This window comes from Mesoplodon mirus, assembly GCF_964341445.2.
Source record: "Mesoplodon mirus genome assembly, chromosome: 7".
Lineage (NCBI taxonomy): Eukaryota > Metazoa > Chordata > Mammalia > Artiodactyla > Ziphiidae > Mesoplodon > Mesoplodon mirus.
The window spans coordinates 60977150-60996474 of record NC_138983.1 but is presented as its reverse complement, the minus strand read 5'-3'; the positions used below and the strand labels follow the sequence as shown (position 1 = coordinate 60996474).

Genomic DNA, 19325 nt, shown 5'->3' with positions numbered 1-19325 from the left:
CCTGCAGCGTTTCTGTAGAGAAATCAGCTGATAGCCTTATGGGGGAACCTATGTAATTAACTCTTTGTTTTTCTCTTGCTGCCTTTAGAATCCTCTCTTTAACTTTTGCCATTTTTATTATGATATGTCTTGGTGTAGGTCTATTTGGGTTTACCTGTTTGGGACCCTCTGTGCTTTCTGTATCTAGATATCTGTTCCCTTCTTTAGGTTTGGGAATTTTTCAGCCATAATCTCTTTTAATACATTTTGGATCTCCTTTTCTCTTTCTTCTCCTCATGAAGAGTTCCAAATAATATGGGAAAATTGTATACTATAAATGAAAAGTAAAGATATATTCACTGTATGTATTCGCTAGGAAGAAGTAGGTCAACATCTTAACAGTGGTTATTTCTGGGTCATGGAAACATGGGTGGTTGTTATTTATACTTTTCTCTAGTTTCTCAATTTTCTATAGGTATGTGTTTTTTTTTTTCTTATATAACCAGAAAAAAAGTTTCTTCCCTTCCATGTCCACTCCATCAAAAAAAAAAGAAAAAAAAAAAAGGAAGAATCCTTTTTAGAATTGAGTCCAAGAAGTGTTCACATCTCTATAGTTGAAAAGTCCACTATCCCCCTTTTGCTTTTTTCATACTGGAACAATAATTATCTGTCTCCATTCGTTCAAGATTTCTCTTTTTATCAATATAATTTCTTAAAATTTTCTTTAGTTCAGTGACCTTATATGCAAGTTTTACCAGTTTTCCTGGTAGAAATTATTTAGTGAACAGACTTGATCTTATCCTCCTCACCCATCTGGGACTTTTTTTCCCTCTAGGATTGTTAATTCTCTCCCATTTAACCCCAAATTGATAGCCTTTGATAGAGAATATGGAAGCAAAATAGAGGTTGAGAAATTCTGCTTTCTCAGCATTACATTTTATCATCAAGCAAATTGCCCTTTCACTCTAAAAATACCCTTCTTGCTTTTGCTAGCCTTTTTGTAAACCTTAATTTGTTTTGGACCTTGGCATCCTCATGTGGTTCTTCCAAGTCTTGCTACTCTTTCATGCTGATTGCTGATGTGCTCTTCTGTTCATTTTTTGTCTGTTCTTTTAGAATAGCTACCAGTACATCTACTGTTTTCCTCTGCCTTCCCCACCTGCTTAAGAATTTTCTAAATGCCCAAGCAAAAATGCATTTTAAGAGCTTTCTTCTTAGAGTCTCATGCAGTGGAACCACGTGTCTCTGTTCTCAGGACTTCTTAATTCTGCCTTCCTGGAGCCTGTGCCACACAACCCCTACCTTTTTGCCACAAATTCTAAGATGGCATGATCTCTTTCTCCTATGGTTCTCCTTTCATTTCACCAACAGGTTTCTTCTTTGGCCAGAGTAACCATTCCCTGACTCACCTTATGTACCTGTGGAACACGAAGATGTCAGCATACTAGGTCAGGAACTTGTCAGTTGTTCCTGGTTAGCTGACTGGGACTTTGAACAGGTTCCAGAGTAGCTGAAGCCCTCCAAGGTGACAGTGTGCTGCTTCTATGCTAGAATTGGCTTCAAGAGAGTCCTACCTTCCACCTCCGTTGGCTGGGACCTGGGGGGCTCCTACCGTAATGTTACGTTTGACATCTCTCCTGCTGACACTGCCCACCTGTGTTTTCCATTGAGCGTCTCACTTTGAATGCCTGTAAACAGGGTTCCTTACCAGCCCCTCCCCAGTGACCCTGTTCCTCTGGAATAGTTCAGACTCTTTTTGTCACCATGTTCTCCTCAAGTGAGTCCTGCTCACTGAGTCTAAAGCTCTCCAAGATGTGAAAATACATACACATACATATATGTATATGTGTGTATACATATTTATACATACATAGATAACACACACATATACATAATTCTTTGTTATCTTAAATTAGCTCTTTATGTGTTGGTATGTAGGTGCCTGAGACAAATGGATTATTTTGGTCCTTTACCTTTTCTCTTAATGAAACATCAGACATCTACTCTGAAAGTGTGCAAAGAGGAGCAGAGACAATTTGAGAGTCTGTGAATGAATGTAAATTAGACACATGTTCAATTTCAGAAACTCAGAGGTGGGTGGGTGTGGAGCACCTCGATCAGTCTGACTGCCATTTTCTATTCTCAAAACTGAAATTGAGGGGCTTCCCCGGTGGCGCAGTAGTTGAGAGTCCGCCTGCCGATGCAGGGGACACGGGTTCACGCCCCGGTCTGGGAAGATCCCACATGCCGCGGAGCGGCTAGGCCCGTGAGCCATGGCCGCTGAGCCTGCGCGTCTGGAGCCTGTGCTCCGCAACGGGAGAGGCCACAGCAGTGAGAGGCCCGCGTACCGCAAAAAAAAAAAAAAAAAAAAAAAAAAAAAAAAAAAACTGAAATTGAAAACACTCAGGATAATGAAGTAAAAAACTATTTTTAGCTCTGAGAGTGACTGGGCTGGGTCTTGAGATTACAGCAAGGCCAACAGGCCTAGTGTAAGTCATTCAGATCAGTTTAACAAAGTGTATAGCATGCAAGACCCAGAGCATGCCCTGTAAGCATAAAGAAAATACTAGACTTCTATTAAAGAAGTTCATAGTTTGTCCTTCAGCCACAGAGCACCAGGAATGCACCTGCAGTTGAATAAATTGGGTTTATTGCTTGTTGCGGCAAAGCAGGATGCACACCATGAGGAAGCACGCAGCATCTCAGTAAGAGTGTTAGAAAAGTCTTACTATAGGATTTAGGCTTGTGTTAGGTGATTTTGAGGAAGGTTTAAGGACATCAGGCTTTGCTGTGGATCGGGTGCTGTCAGAAAGTGGGGCACATTCTATGACTGGGTATCTTAGTAGAGTTTATGTCAAGAGAGAGCAGTCTAAAGAAAAGCTATAGCTATAATTGGCAAAGAAGCAGCAGTCATTCATCATCCAGGAATAGGGGCTATTTGATATTTTTTTGGTTTGGGCAGTGTTCATGTTTTGTGTGTGCTCAGACAGATTACACAGTGTTCTTATTTTTTTTGTCTTGATCCATCATGGTCACAGAATGGTCTTGTCTGATGTTCATGTCTGAAATTGCTTATGTGTAAGAGGAGAACACCAGGACCTAACTGTGAGTGCCAGGCTAGCTCATAGCAACACCAGACCAGCTCCTGGGTATCAGAGGCTGCTTTTCTTATTCTCAGGTATGATTTGTAGGTTTTAATCAGCAGTAGCTAAAATTGGGTAGAAATGGCACTTAGTGGAAGATGTTACCCATTTCTGTTCCAATCCATTCAAATAGAGGATGTAAGACACATAAATAGAACTCTTGAATAAGGCCAGGTGTGATAAGTGCAACTAAAGAGGTTCAGACAGTGTATTCTAAGCAACCGGGATGATAAGAGAAAATGCTTCAGGGACAAGGGCAGTATTTGGCCTGGGCTTAGGATAGGCTGGATTTAGATATGTGGTGTTGGAGGGAAAAGCAAAACCATTGGAGTAAGCAAAGGCTGAGAGGTAAGAAATCACAAGGCAGGCTCAAAGCATGGTGAGAAGTCTAGTTTGGCTGAATCAGGAGTATGTAAATGGGAAAGCGTGAAGAGATACTTTTGGGCTAGATTATGGAATTCAGTTGTTAAGGAGTTCACTTTCTAGGGAGGGAAAAATCAGAATTTGCTAAATACCTACTGTGTGTGCTGGGAGCTTTGTATATGTTATCTTATTTAATCTGTAACCCTTGTAACAACCCTGAGAAGTAGGTCTCATGATAGCCATTTTATAGATGATGAAAATGAGCTCTAGTAAGGTTAATTTAACCTCCACTTAAATAGTTGGACACACAGCAAGGATCTTAATACCTCTGACTGAAAAGGTGGTACTCACTTTATTGATACTTCCCTCTGCTGTCTCCTGTGTGATGCAGTCTCTTGTCATTATGGGAACCGTTGAAAGCTTTTGATCAAAGGAATGGCAAGACCAGTTAGAATTATGCTTTAGGAAGATTACTCTGGTAACAAACAGTAATAGTTAACATGTGTTGAATATATGGACTAGGCCCTGTGCTAAGCAACTTAGACACACAAATATCTCTTTTAATAATATGTAGGGGCTTCCCTGGTGGCACAGTGGTTGAGAGCCCGCCTGCCGATGCAGGGGACACGGGTTCGTGCCCCGGTCCGGGAGGATCCCACATGCCGCGGAGTGGCTGGACACGTGAGCCATGGCCTCTGAGCCTGTGCGTCCGGAGCCTGTGCTCCGCAACGGGAGAGGCCACAACAGTGAGAGGCCCACGTATATTGCAAAAAAAAAAAAAATAATAAATAATAATAATAATATGTAGGGTGAATTGGGAGTGGGGAGGTTGGTAAAAGATGAAGAAAAAATCTGATTAGACAAGCAGAAAACATTAAAGCAGTGGTCAGCAAAGTAGCATTAGGTAGGAGGGGAATGCAATAAGATGGGCCCTTGGAGGAGACGGGTGAGGAAGAAACAGTCAGCTGTTGTTGAGCCTCCACTTTAAGTAATGCTGAATTAAATATGACCTCAAGAACTTCCTCAATATTTAGGAAGAAGCTTTTGTGTCTTAAAGGACTGGCTACATTAAGACCTTTCTTGCTCTGTGGTAATCCAGTTCTTTACTGATTTATTTGCCCTAAGAATGAAACGCTGCAAATGGTTTAATGTTGCTTTCAGAAAGCTCTTTTGTTAACAGTGCTAGAGTTTCTGTTTTTGTTTTTAGCAATAGGGATGGTTATTAACACGGGAAAGTAGAACTGCACTCTGTAAAATCCATTAAGTTTTTAGTCGAGCTTAAATGATTTGCTAAGTGAAATTTTAATAATTAAATAAACCTAAATATGGGGAAAGCTTTCAGTAAACAATTGGGATTTAGTCAAGTCCATTTAATAGAATACCTAAGTACATATAGAGATAGGGAACACAGCTGTTTTCTATTTTGGAAGGTCTGCAGTTTTAATGTTCTAATATCTTTAATGTTCTGATCTCTTTAGTTGTTTGTTTTAAAGCAATTAAAAAACAAAATCACAAATCCCAACCTCCTAATTTATCCCACCCCTCCCCGCTTTCCCCTTTGGTAACCATAAATTTTTCTATGTCTGTGAGTTTCTGTTCTGTAAATAAGTTCATTTGTATCTTTTTTTAAAATTCTACATATAAATGATATCCTATGATATTTGTCTTTCTCTGTCTAGCTTACTTCACTTAGTATGATAATCTCTAGGGCTGTCCATGTTGCTGCAGATGGCATTATTTTATTCTTTTTATGGCTGAGTAATATTTCATTGTGTATATATTACCATATGTATGGGATTAACATATACACACTACTATATAGAAAACAGATTAACCAACGAGGACCTACTGTGTAGCACAGAGATCTATACTCAATATTTTGTAATAACCTCTAAGGGCAAAGAATCTGAAAAAGTGTGTGTGTGTGTATATGTATGTGTGTATGTATGTATACATATAAAACTGAATCACTTGGGACTTCGCGTGGTGGTGCAGTGGTTAAGAATCCGCCTACCAGTGCAGGGGACACGGGTTTGAGCCCTGGTCCAGGAAGATCCCACATACTGCAGAGCAACTAAGCCTGTGTGCCACAACTACTGAGCCTGCGCTCTAGAGCCCACAAGCCACAACTACTGAGCTCATGAGCCACAACTACTGAAGCCCGTGTGCCTAGAGCCCATGCTCTGCTACAAGAGAAGCCACCGCAGTGAGAAGCCTGCGCACCACAACAAAGAGGAGCTGCTGTGCGCAGCAACAAAGACCCAACGCAGCCAAAAAAAAAAAAAAAAAAAACACTGAGTCACTGTGCTGTATACCTGAAACTAACATGACATTGTAAACCAACTATACTTCAATTAAAACCCCACAAATCCTTTTTGTAATGTAGCCATAAAGTAGAACATTTGTAATAGTGAAAAAGTGTGATATACATATACAAGGAGATGTTATATAGCAGTTTGAGTGAATGAACTAGAGTTGCATGCATTAACTGGATACATTTTGCCAGAAAAAGGCAAAAAGGAAGTTGCAGAAACATCAGTGCAGTGTGATACTGTAATATAAAGTTTTTTTAAAATTGTGGTTAAAATATACATAACATTTATCATTACAACCATTAGATATACAGTTCAGAGGCATTAAGTACGTTCACACTGGTATACAACCATCACCACCATCCATTCATAATATAAAGTTTTAAAATACTCAGTCAATATTGTATATTGTTCATGGATGTATACTTACATAGTAAAGTCTAAAAGCACATATTCTAATAATAACCAAATTCGGAGTTGTGGCTATTTCAGTGAGGGTGGGAGGAAGAGACATAAGGGGCTCCAGTTATATCTGTGTGGTAGGTAGGTATACAGGTATACAGGTATATTATCATCTGTAGTTTTTTGTACACTTGGAGTATTTTCTTTAAAATCTTTTTCTTAAAAAATCATTTCAGCTAGACATCTCCAAGTGTTTGCTAGCCATTGACTTTTTAGGCATTCTGGGCTGTTCAGTTCTAAGAAACATGGTGATACCAAGATCCAAGAGGTGAGGTTGCTCCCTATTGAGAACAGTTAACTTTATGAAGAGAAAAATCTGTTCCAAATTCAGCATTCTGACCCTAGCCTGCCATCTCAAGTGTACCCTTGGTTACAGGTGGCAGAGGTTATAGGTCTGAAGCCTAAAGGTCTAAGAGAGTGACTCTACAAAGAAAAGAAATACAGGAGGAGAGCAGGTTTTGGAAGGTGAAAATTAGTTTCACTTTTAGGTTTGAGTTGATAGACACACAAAAGGACATATATATTAATGGGATTTAGAGTGAAGAGATAAGAGCTTGGAGGAAAGGTCAGAACTAGAGCTATACATTTTGGACATTACAGTGTATGCCTTGCGAATGAATGAGTTTACCAAAGGAAGAAGAATGAGGAAAGAACAAAGGTTGAAACAAAACGTTGGGGAGAGAGGATTAAAGAAGAACCAGTAAAAGAGATGGGAAGAAATAGGTTGAAGGACTAGTCAGTGGGGAAGGAAGAAATCAGGAGAGTGATGTGCCACAGATATTAAGGCCGGAAAGTTTGACAAGAATGTGCTCAGACTAATCCAATATTTATTGAATGACTTGTGGTAATCACTTTCTTGTGTAGCAGAGGAGTCTTAAGAGTGAGAGCTGAGTAAAAGCCATTGGATTTGATGGTTACAGTACAGTTACCATGTTGTAACTATACTTCTTATTCATAACTCTTTAAATACAGGAATTGTTTTATTTATCATTTTAATCTCAGTGTCTGGCACAGTACCTGGCATGTTGTTAAGTGTTCAGTAGTAAATATGTGAACTATTACATTGAATATAAAATGCACAGATTTCTCCTAGGATATAAAACATATTTTTACCATCTAGCCTGTCTCTTCCGTTGCTCTCAGTTCCCCCTCCTACCTTTGAAAACAGTATTCTCTACTTTTTCAGTGCTTCTTTGATTCTAGTCTACAATCTCTTTATCAGTAATGTCTTTTAAAATCAGTTTTAATGTTTCTCTACTTCTTGCCACATCACCATTCATTTAGTATTGCTTTTTGAACCCCTATATCACACTTCCTTTCTCACTCCCATTGCTCACCCATTAACTCAGTATAAAGAAGACAGTTCTAACAATCAGAGCTGTACAGAGGTGGCATGGGCTTCCTGTGGGGGGAAATACTGAGTTTCCTGTTTGATGGTATTCAGCAGAGTCAAGACCACCACTAGATGACTCTTTTTAAAAATTTCCAATTTATTGAGAGATAAATAACATATCGTGCGATTTACCTGTTTAAAGTGCACAGTCAGTGGCTTTTAATATAGTCACGAAGTTGTACAACCATCATCAGAATCGTCACCCCTCAAGAAAAAAAACCCGTACCCCTTAGCAGTCACTCTCCTCTGCCCCCTCTCCACCCTCCCTACCTCCCCCCAGCAAGCAACCACAAATCTACTCTCTGTCTCTATGGATTTGCCTATTCTGAACATTTCATATTAATGGAATCATATAATATGTAGTCTTGCATGACTGTCTTTTCTTCACTTAGGATTATGATTTTGAAGTTCATCCATACTGTAGCATGTGTCTGCACTTCTTCCTCTTTTATGACCAAATACTGTTCCATTGTATGGATATAGCACATTTTTATTTGTCAGCTAATGAACATCTGGCCATCATGAATAATGCTGCTTTAAACATTTGTACAAAAGTTTTTGTTTTTTTAATTGGGGTATAGTTGCTTTACAATGTTGTGTTAGTTTCTGCTGTACAACGAAGTGAATCAGCTATAGGTATACATATATCCCCTCCCTCTTGGACCTCTCTCCCACCCCACCCCCCCATCGCACCCATCTAGATCACCACAGAGCACCAAGCTGAGCTCCCTGCGCTATACCGCAGGTTCCCACTAGCTATCTGTTTTACACATGGCAATGCACAGACGTCAATCCCAGTCTCCCAGTTCATCCCACCCTCCCTCCCCAACCCCCACCATGTCCACACATCTGTTCCCTATGTCTGCATCTCTATTCCTGCCCTGTAAATAGGTTCATCTGTACCATTTTTCTAGATTCCACATACGTGCGTGTGTGTGTATATGTGTATATGTGTATATATATATATATATATATATATATATATATATATGACACCATACACAAAAACAAACTTAAAATGGATTAAAGACCTAAATGTAAGGGACTTCCCTGGTGGCGCAGTGGTTGAGAGCCCGCCTGCCGATGCAGGGGACACAGGGTTCGTGCCCCGGTCTGGGAGTATCCCACATGCCACGGAGCGGCTGGGCCCGTGAGCCATGGCCGCTGAGCCTGCGCGTCTGGAGCCTGTGCTCCACAACGGGAGAGGCCACAACGGTGAGAGGCCTGCGTACAGCAAAAATAAATAGATAGATAGATAGATAGATAGATAGATAGATAGATAGATAAATAAAACCTAAATGTAAGACCGAACACTATAAAACTGTCACAGGAAAACATAGGAAGAACACTCTTTGACAAAAATCACAGCAAGATCTTTTTTGTACATAAGTTTTTGTGTGAGCATATTCTTCTTGGGTATATACCCAAGGGCAGAATTGCTGGGTCATATGGAAACTTTGTTTACCTTTTTGAGGAACTGCCAGACTGTTTTTCAAAGCAACTGCACTATTTTACATTCCCACCCAGCAGAGTACAGTAGTTCCATTTTCTCCACATCCTCACCAACACTTTTGATTATGTCTTTTTTTTTTATTAATTTATTTTTTGGCTGTGTTGGGTCTTCATTGCTGCACACGGGCTTTCTCTAGTTGTGGCAAGTGGGGGCTACTCTTTGATGCAGTGCGTGGGCTTCTCTTTTTGGTGACTTCTCTTGTTGCAGAGCATGGTCTCTAGGCTTCAGTAGTTGTGGCACGTGGGCTCAGTAGTTGTGGCTCGTGTGCTCTAGAGCTCGGGCTCTGGAGTGCAGGCTCAGTAGTTGTGGCATACGGGCTTAGTTGCTCCGTGGCATGTGGGTTCTTCCCGGGCAAGGGCTTGAACTCGTGTCCCCTGCATTGGCAGGCGGATTCTTAACCACTGCACCACCAGGGATGTCCCATTGATTATGTCTTTTTGATTATAGCATCCTATGGGTGTAAAATTCTATCTCATTGTGGGTTTAATTTACATTTCTTTGATCGCTAGCGATGTTGAACATCTTTTCATGTGCATGTTGGCCATTATATATCTTCTTTGGAAAAATGTCTATTAAGATATTTTGTTCATTTTTAATTGGATTGTCTTTTTGTTGAGTGGTAAGAGTTCTTTATATATTTTGAATACTCGACCTTTATCAGATATATGATGTTTTCTTTCATTCAGTGGGTTGTCTTCACTTTCTTGATGGTGTCTTTGCAACACAAAAGTTTTAAAATTTGATGAAGTCCACTTATTTTTCCTTTGGTTGCTTGTGCTTTTGGTGTCATATCTAAGAAAACAGTGCCTAATCTAAGGTCACAAGGATTTATGTTTATTTTTTTTCTAAGACTTTTATGGTTTTGGCTCTTATATTTAGGTCTCTAATCTATTTTCAGTTAATTTTTAGAAATTTAATATGGTGTGAGGTAGGGGTCTAACTTCATTCTTTTGCATGTGAATGTCTTGTCCCTATAGCATTTGTTGAGAGGCTGGATGACTTTTAAGGCTCCTTCTGACTCTGAAGATTCTATGATGCTTTGTGGTATATTGGTTTCTGTTATTGTCCAAATAGGTGGACAGTCAAGATTACATATGATGGCCATCCTTTTCCCAAGAATACATTGTGTCTAAAAACAGGGATAGCCATTAGTCTTTTATCAGTTTGTTCTAGATTTCTCAGTTGCTTTAAAGTCTGTCCTCCTTTGACTTTTATGATACTGGTTTGCTTCTGGTCTTCTTTGACCAGCGCAGTTTTCTTTTCTTCCTATTTTTGCACATAAGTACACATACCCCTCCAGTTTTTTTGGTATGGGAACTGTTCATGCAATTTTAATTAGCTTTGTCATTTAGGTAGCTCAGAGTTTCTTCTCAAGCCTAACTACAGTCTAATAAAAATTTCCTCTGAATATGCCAACAACACCTAGAATTTAACATGTGAAAAATAGGTGTTCAGTCTTCCCCTAACCATAAGCCCTCCCAGTTTTCCTCATTGTCTTCTCTTAGTATCTTAAACCAACCTTTGAGTTTTCCAACCCCCCACTCCCCATTCATTATTAAATGTTGCTGATCATTACATGGTAAAAACCCTTGGACCCATCCTTTCCTTTCTATAGCTATAGCTGTCTTCTGGCTGATTTCCCAGACCCTGGTTTCTCTCTTTTAGGTCCTTACTCAACTGCTGGAATAATCCTCCTCAGACACCCTTCTGATTAAATCATTTCCCTGATCCTAGATCCACAGTATTAAATTTATATGACACAAGTTAACATTTAACCCACCACTACTTTCCTCTCCTTAGCTCTTGTTATTTCCCTTAATGGATTTGGTAGTTAACCTTATTTATTCTTTGTTCTTATTTCTTTGTTCTCATCTTTTTCTCATTGCACACAGTCCTCTTTTCTCCTAGTGTGCCTTTGCTTCTCTTCTATTCTGAATCTCACTCCCTTCAATGATTGATCCCATCTGATTCCTCTCCCTTTTTTTTTTTTTGCATTCTTTCAATACTTAAACATTTAGTTTGTCTAGTAATAAGATCCACAGTACCCTCTTCCTTTTTTGCTGGATATGCTACTTTTTAAAAGCATTGTTTCATGTGGGAACCATTGTTTCCGTTTCATTTATGGTTCTCTTCCTTTCCTACCTACAGCACAGAGTCCTGAATATAATAGTGGTCCAATAAATCTTCTTGGCTGACAGATCTATAAAAGTTTGGGGGGCAGATGTGTGATGTTTAGCATCATCATTTTTCGATTTTAGAAATGCAAAATAATGCCTTTTGTGCCATTATTTGTTTTTAATTTTTCATATTTTGTTTTATGCCAAGTTTCGAGAACAGTCTTCTCAGTACAGTTAAATGAAGTTCAACAACGTATTACTACAGATATTAAATCTAGTTTATTGAGCAGTAACCACCCGATATATCAGATTCTCTCAAGGGAAAGGTTAGCTTCTTAGATGCTGGCTAGGCATTTGTTCAAAGTGCATTATAGCCTTAAAGCTAGGACCATTTAAGATATTAAGATCCTTGACAGTTTAGTAGCAAAATAGCCACCAGCACCCGGAATAAGGAGTAGTGACCTGCTTGCTTTCTTCTACTGTCTGAAGTTGTGCTTCTGTTGCTGGCCTCCTCTTAAAAAGAAGCTTTTCTTCTAACTTCCATGTCACCCAAAGTCAGTATCAAGAGGGAAAAAAGGATTGTTGGGGTGGAGCTCGGCTGAGAGAGGATGCAGGCAGAGGGCAGCTCCCAGGCCCAGTGGCTGGCTGTCTCACTCCTTGCCTGCCCACCCACCATCTCTCTCACCTCAGGAGCAGAGAGTTGACTTGAAGATAGTCCTTAGTTCATAGCCCCTGATTAACATCACCAGTGCAAGGTTGCTTTCTTATTTCGTTACTTTCTTTTTAACCCTTTACCTTCACTCCACATGCCCATTCCTTTCTCCGTTCATGTGCACCCACTCTAATGTGTTTGTTTTATGTCCTTATACCTACATATTTGCTTGAAAGATATGTAGTATAATTATAGTGTCTTTAGCTTACATATGGTATTTGCTTATTTTTCTCAATGCTGTGCTTTTTAAGATATGTTCATATTGCTGTAGGTATATCTAAAGTGTTTTCTAAAAGCTGCGTGGAATTTCATATTTGTATCTACTCCATTTTGATTCTACATTCTAACAGTTACAGAGATCAGAGTTACTTCAGGCTCCCTGTTGCAACGTCACCACAGTGAACGTTCTCGCACAGGTCTATAGAGTCTATAGTTTGAATTCGGATACAGACAGCCTTATTTGGGAATTTCTCTGGAATTTATCCACCAGTATAGGATCACTGGATAATAGGACGTAGTTTAATGTCACTAAGTGCAGCCAGATCACTTAGCAGAATGGCTGTATCCGTTTACACTCTTACCCATAATGCATGAGAGTTCTTGCCTCCCCACATCTTTGACAGTACCTACTATTACCCACCATTCTAATTTTTGCCCTTCTGATAGGTATAAGTCCTAGCTCATTGTTTTAATTAGTATTTTTCTCATTGGTTTTATTTTGATCATCTCTTTATGTACTTGTTAACCATTTGAACTTCTCTTTCTGTGAGTTTCCTACTCATATCTTTTGGCCATTTTTCTATTGGGTTTCCTCTGATGTTCATATCAAATTGTAGGAATTTCTTGTCTATGCTAGAGATTTAATCCGTTGTCAATTTTAGACGTTGCAGAAGCTTTTCCTTGCCTGTCATCTATCTTAACCCTGTTATGGCATTCTTTATTGAACAGAAATCCATAATTTTATTGAAGTCAAATCCAACAATTTTTACTGTGTAGTTTGTATTTTTAGAGCCTGAGTCGGGAAGTCTTTCTGCTCCTTAGTGTTTTCTGTCAGTGGATTATCCACACAAGCCTGTTTACATGGCCTTTTGAAGAGAAATCTTTCCTTTCTTTCTCACCTGTGACTTGGAGGAGGCTTGGCGCTGTTAATGTTTGGCTGCCCAAATGGAAAAAAAATGATGGAGGAAAAAAATGTGAGAAAACTGATGCACGCTCCTTTCTCTAAGCCCTGCACTTCCACTCACAGGACTGAGCCCCTGTGACCCTGTTTGTACTACATGAATCTTGTCTGCTCAGCTACAGCTGATTAGAAAGTGCTGCATACCTACCCAAGCTGAGTAGGTATGCAGGGAATTTGGAATTATGACCAGTCTCTGCTGGCCCCTTGAAGGACATGCAAATTGAGGGGTTTGGGGGTGAACACCTTCCTTTATGTTCACAGAGAAGCTAGAGAAATGCTGGTGGAGAAATGAGAATGAGGAAGATATGCACAGAGGAACAGAGAAAAAAGCCCTCTGGCCCCACAGAGAGGGAGAACGATTGAAGTAGAATGTGAGAGTAGCTGTCTTGTATCCTGATGGCTTTCCAGTTTCTGATTGTGTTCTCTTCTGAGATCAGATTGCATTTCCTTATGTGTATTAGTTAGGGATGGCTAACTACTCTAACAGATAAACTCCAAAGTGTACAATGGCCCTAACACAACAGAAGTTTATTTCTCACTCACATAAACAGGTCCAGATGGCTTTAAGTTGGTGAGGTGGTGGCAGTGGACGGCTCTGTGCCACACAGGTACTCAGGAACTCGGGTTGATGGAGGCTCTGCCATTTTCAACACATGACTTCCAATGTCTCCGTAGGTGTTAGCATCCAGCCTGCAGAAAGGAAATGAACATGGAGTTCAATACATGGGACGTTGTATAGGCCAGGCCTTGAACTAGCACCTGTCATTCACATTGCTTTGTCTGGAACTCAGTCACACGGCCACATTTAAGTGTATAGGAAGCTGAAAAATGTTATCCACCTGTGGACCCAAAAGGAAGAGAAAATGGGTTTGGTGAACAGCTAGAGATTGCCACATCATATTTATTATATGCGTGATACTCTTGTGATGCCTCTATATCCTTATAATCAACTTCCCATTTTTTCTTAAACTTGTTTGAGTTGACTTCTGTTATGTATCTCAGTGCGTGAGGTGTTTTCCTAATAGCCATATTTAAAATAGTAGAAGTAATAAAGACTGATTAATTTACTTTCTCAGGGAAGTTGCGTCGATTTCCACCTATGATGCATCATCACCAGGCACCCTCAGATGGCCAGACCTCTGGGGCTCGCTTCCAGAGGTCTCACCTTGCAGAGGCCTTTGCAAAGGCTAAAGGACCAGGTGGAGGCACTGGAGGAGGAGGGAGTGGAAGAGGCCTGATGGGGCAGATTATTCCAATCTACGGTTTTGGGATTTTTTTATATATACTATACATTTTATTTAAGGTAAGTGGAGTCATCCTGATCATATTACATCAATGAAAATCCAGTATCATCATAATAAAAATCATTGTCAGCATTAAAACCCTTTATAGTTCATAACCCTTTTTCAAATCTTTCATCTCTTTAAATCTTGCCTCCTCTTTATGAGGTACCTAGGATAGCTGTCACATATCTCAGTTTTACAGATGAGAAAATCTTCACTCAGAACCTAAACAATTTGCCCCAGAATTCACAACTAAAAATGCAGAACCAGGACTTGAACCTGAATCTTCTAGTTCCTAATCCACTGAGCAATAAAGTTCAAAGCCTATCCTCCCCCGACCCTGCCCCAATTTTTTCTTGATTGGGCATCTTTGCAAACTGTAAAGGCATAGAGGTGTTCTAAGAAGAACTTTATCATGAGGATTGGCATAATGATTTCGAGGTAGCCACTGTGAGGCCAAATAATGACTGTACCAACACCACTTTTTCCTCCTTTTACCCCCAGGAGTATGAGGTGCTGTTTTTAACATCAGTTTTATTAATACTCCTGAAACAGAACTGCCGCGTCCTGAAACTAAGCCTGATATTTCCCAGCTCTGGGGAGATATGATTTGGGTCTTTTTATTTTATTTTATTTTATTTTATTTTGCGGTACATGGGCCTCTCACTGTTGTGGCCTCTCCCGTTGCGGAGCACAGGCTCCGGACGCGCAGGCTCAGGGGCCATGGCTCACGGGCCCAGCCACTCCGCGGCATGTGGGATCCTCCCGGACCGGGGCACGAACCTGTGTCCCCTGCATCGGCAGGCGTACTCTCAACCACCGCGCCACCAGGGAAGCCCAATTTGGGTCCTTTTAAAAGTAGACTCCCAGGGCTTCCCTGGTGGCGCAGTGGTTGAGAGCCCGCCTGCCGATGCAGGGAACACGGGTTCGTGCCCCGGTCCGGGAGGATCCCACATGCCGTGGAGTGGCTGGGCCCGTGAGCCATGGCCGCTGAGCCTGCGTGTCCGGAGCCTGTGCTCCGCAACGGGAGAGGCCACAACAGTGAGAGGCCCGCGTACTGCAAAAAAAAAAAGAAAAAAAAAAAAGTAGACTCTCAGTTAAGTTCTACCTCCAGGCAGGCTTTGGGCAACCATGGGCCTGGGCCTGGGCACTGTAAGTAGAAGCAGGAGGCTGCCCTCCTAGGTAGAGTAAGAGCTGACTTCGTTCTTGCCTCGGAATTCTGCAGGCAGCCCAGGTTGAGTCTTGGATGAGCGTGGGCAAGGCAGGTGGCTTGTGAAGAGATTTTTTTTCTTGTGCCTTGACCTTGATAATTTTTTACTTGGAAACCTTCTGTTGGCTTTTTTTTTTTTTTTTGAGATGTTTTTCTAATGTTGCTTTTTTTTTTTTTTTTTTTTTTTTTTGCGGGCCTCTCACTGTTGTGGCCTCTCCCGTTGCGGAGCACAGGCTCCGGATGCGCAGGCCCAGCGGCCATGGCTCACGGGCCCAGCCGCTCCGCGGCATATGGGATCCTCCCAGACCGGGGCACGAACCCGTATCCCCTGCATCGGCAGGCGGACTCTCAACCACTGCGCCACCAGGGAGGCCCTAATGTTGCTATTTGATTTGATTTTCTCCCAACCTTTTTTTTTTTCCCATCTAATATGAGGGGTTCCATGACTTTGAGGTTCTGAGCTGCTGTTGATGTACTGTACCTCCTTCAATTCTCAGCTCTCAAAGGGGAAAAGTACTGCAGAGGATCGGAAGTGCTCTACTGCCACACCTGGAAGCACCCACAGGAAAATTAGTAAGTGCCCCTTTCAGTATATTTATAAGTTTCATTGAGTCAGACAGCTGTAATACAGCCAGAGGGACAATCTGTGGATATGTCTTAAAAGCATTTCTCCAAAGTTGTCCCAGATTAATCTGATGCCGATTTTTACCTTAGCTCTGGGAATTCTCAAGTTTCCATGTTGATGTTCGGCTTTTGAGGGAAAGATAGTTATAAAAAGTACACAACCACAAGTTCACTGTTTTATACATTTGCAGATTAATATTTTACACTCGGAATGGGTTACTACTTCTCGTTTCTAGACTTCAGAATATTGGTAGCAAATTTCTTTATTTCACATAGAGGAAAACTGAGGCAGTGAGATCAAGTCATTGTCAAAGTCAGTTATTAGATCTAGGGACAGAGTTTAACACTTCTGACTCTTGAAACATGATCATCAAATATTTACCGACCAATTAAAATATTCAGTGCTCTCTGGAAAAATGAAATATATATGGCATGGCTCTTCCCTCTGAGAATTTGTAGTCTAGGATAAATGTCAGGGAAAAATAACTTGTGAAAAGTTTACTACCTAGAAGGAAGGGACTTGGCGAAAGCCTTCTGGGAAATCGCACCTAGCTGTGTATGAAGGAGGGCCTATTAGATAGGGTGCTTGAGTAAGACGCAGTCTGACAGAGGGCAGCTGTGGCAAAGAAGTCATGAAGAGTAGGTAGGATAAGCTGTGTTGTTGAAGGCCAAACTATCCTGTGGATACTGAAGCCTCATTGGAGTTTTTTAAAAGAAAGACATTAGCAAAATAACTGTGATCCCTGCTCTATTCTTTTTTTTTTTTTTTTTGAATTTTTGTATTCTTAATTGAAATAGTGTCTTACCAAAAGTGATTGTAAATGCATCATGAAATTGTTTTTAAAGACTTGTGAACTAAAGAGTAGCAAATTCTGTATCCTGTCACATACTGCATTTAAAACAGAAAGAAGTAAATAAAATGAATTCCTAAGAGCAGCTGTTTTATAATGTAGTAGCAATTATATCAACTTCTTGTGCTTCAATTTTGAATCCTACAGAAAATAAAAATAACCTAAGCATTTATGTGGCACAGGTGTTAATTGCATGCATAAGAATGTGTTGTACAAGTACTAAACAGCCTTTGAAATATTACATTTTATAGTGACCCTCTAAATATATCTGTGTACAATGATACTCGGGTGTGAAACAGAATAACTAGATTATCTACATAATGAGCAACATTTTATTTTCCTATTACCTTATAGTTCATTTCATGTACTGATTGAGTGATTGATTTTTTATGTTCTACTTTTAGGGTCTTAACATTACTTTCAGTAGCTGTGGTCCTGTCTGACCCTTGTTGAGAAAGCTGCTTCTGGGAGATAGGGTTATACCACTCACCCCAGATGACTGAAGTAGAAAACCTTGGGCAGGAAGGTCTCAGCCCTAGTTCAAGACTTCTTCTATTGAAGAAGAGTAACTTTTATACTGTTATCTTCCATATAAGTTTTCAGATCCTAGGGACAGGTGAAATATTGTTCATTTCAGGGTCTTAACCCCTTTTCTGAAGTCCTTTACCAGATTTGGTACTTTATCCTCAAGTATCATTTGAATTAGAAAGGAGTTATCTTCATTCCTTCTTGGCTGACTGTGTAGGGCTATGTTTTTCACTCCTAGATATTTTCTTTGGCTGGTCCTGCTATATTTCTGTGTGTGAGAGAGTGATTTATTCATCACTCTCTAAACGTGTATCCTTTAGATCTTGGTGTCTAGACCTCAGTACCCTTTGGGTCCTGATTGGATTAGCTGAATCTCAGGACCAGCCTGACTCTCAGGACCAGCCTGGATTATTGTAGAACATCACAGCCAGCCATGTTTCAGAAAAGGGCTTAGGGAGTTGTACATGATGGTTCTTAGATTGATGCTTATTTTTCAGCCAATTTTGAGCTTGTTCAACTACAAGAAAAACTGAAGGAGACAGAGGAAGCCATGGAAAAACTAATCAACAGAGTGGGGCCTAATGGTGAGAGGTACGTTTTTGCATAATAGAGGTCAGACTGTTTCCCATTTAGAGAGTCAATTCAAAATTTTGTTTTTCTTTGATTTCTGGCCCACTTGCTTTCATTGTTATCCTATTTGTCACTTACATATTATTTTTCACTGAACGTTTCCATTTTCACACTTTCGAGCAGTTTCATTTTCAAGAGTATATGTTCCATGTTGTGCAACATTATTGTGAGAGTGAGTAAATTTGTGAGCAGATACTACAGGCTAAAATAACTGGGTTTTAAGGAAGACAATATGCTAGCTGTCTAAAAAAAAGGCAGAATTTTAAGTAAAACCAGATTATTAAATATTGTGGTTTCTGTTTGAGGCAAAATGAGAGAAGAGAGCAAGTACGATCAGAGTACGCATTTGTTTTCTGTTGACTATTCCAGAAGAGAACTAGACACGTAAAGTAGGTGTCAGGAGCCAAACTAGCCCTTTAGGATGCTCTGCAGCGAAAACACACTCCTCTTGCTACAGGGCTGGCTGAGGATCTGAAAAGGTGGCCTCAGGGGGTTGATGGAAGTGGGCATCAACTAAGAAAACATGGGTGTAGGAAGGCCAGGGAGGAGAAACCAGAATGTGAGATTTAGAACAAAGAGGGATTCGGTTCACGCTATGCCTTCTGGCAAGAATGGAGGAGGCACTGGGGGCGAGTGGCAAAATCCCATGCAGGAGGACGTATTGAAAGGTCCCTCCTGTAGCCCCGTGGGCTCAGTGTGGAGTCTTTGCCCCAGAAAACTGCTCTACCTTAGCCTCTTCTGTTTGCCTTCCTTGTGCTACTAGTACCCAATACTGTTTTCCCTGCTTCCTGGCTCCTGCCTTGACCATCTTTGGCCGGATAGGAGAAGAGTAAACATCCTCGAATTGAAGTCCCTTGGCTTGGCCTTCCCCTGCAAAGTCTACATTGCTGCTGAAATGACATTTATGAGGGTGAAACCTTGCCTATCTGGGCCCATGACCCTTGACCTTCTTTTGGTCCAAAAAGCAGAGTGACTCTCTGGACTTCTCCAGAGTGGTAGAGATAGGTGTACATATCTATACATGA

At 40.6% G+C, this 19325-nt stretch overlaps 1 protein-coding gene across 6 annotated transcripts in view; it reads left to right on the top strand.

Moving 5' to 3' along the window:
• The window catches only part of RIC3 (RIC3 acetylcholine receptor chaperone), a 51613-nt gene that overhangs the window by 14427 nt on the left and 17861 nt on the right, over nt 1-19325 (top strand). For 5 of the 6 annotated variants that reach the window (XM_082629256.1, XM_082629257.1, XM_082629258.1 and 2 more), the window contains exons 2-4: nt 14251-14477; nt 16165-16240; nt 18168-18261. In XM_082629256.1, the coding sequence (XP_082485382.1) occupies nt 14251-14477; nt 16165-16240; nt 18168-18261 (397 nt within the window). Of the gene's footprint in view, nt 1-14250; nt 14478-16164; nt 16241-18167; nt 18262-19325 lie in introns of those variants that run through there. The other variant, XR_014294773.1, reaches the window with a different exon arrangement.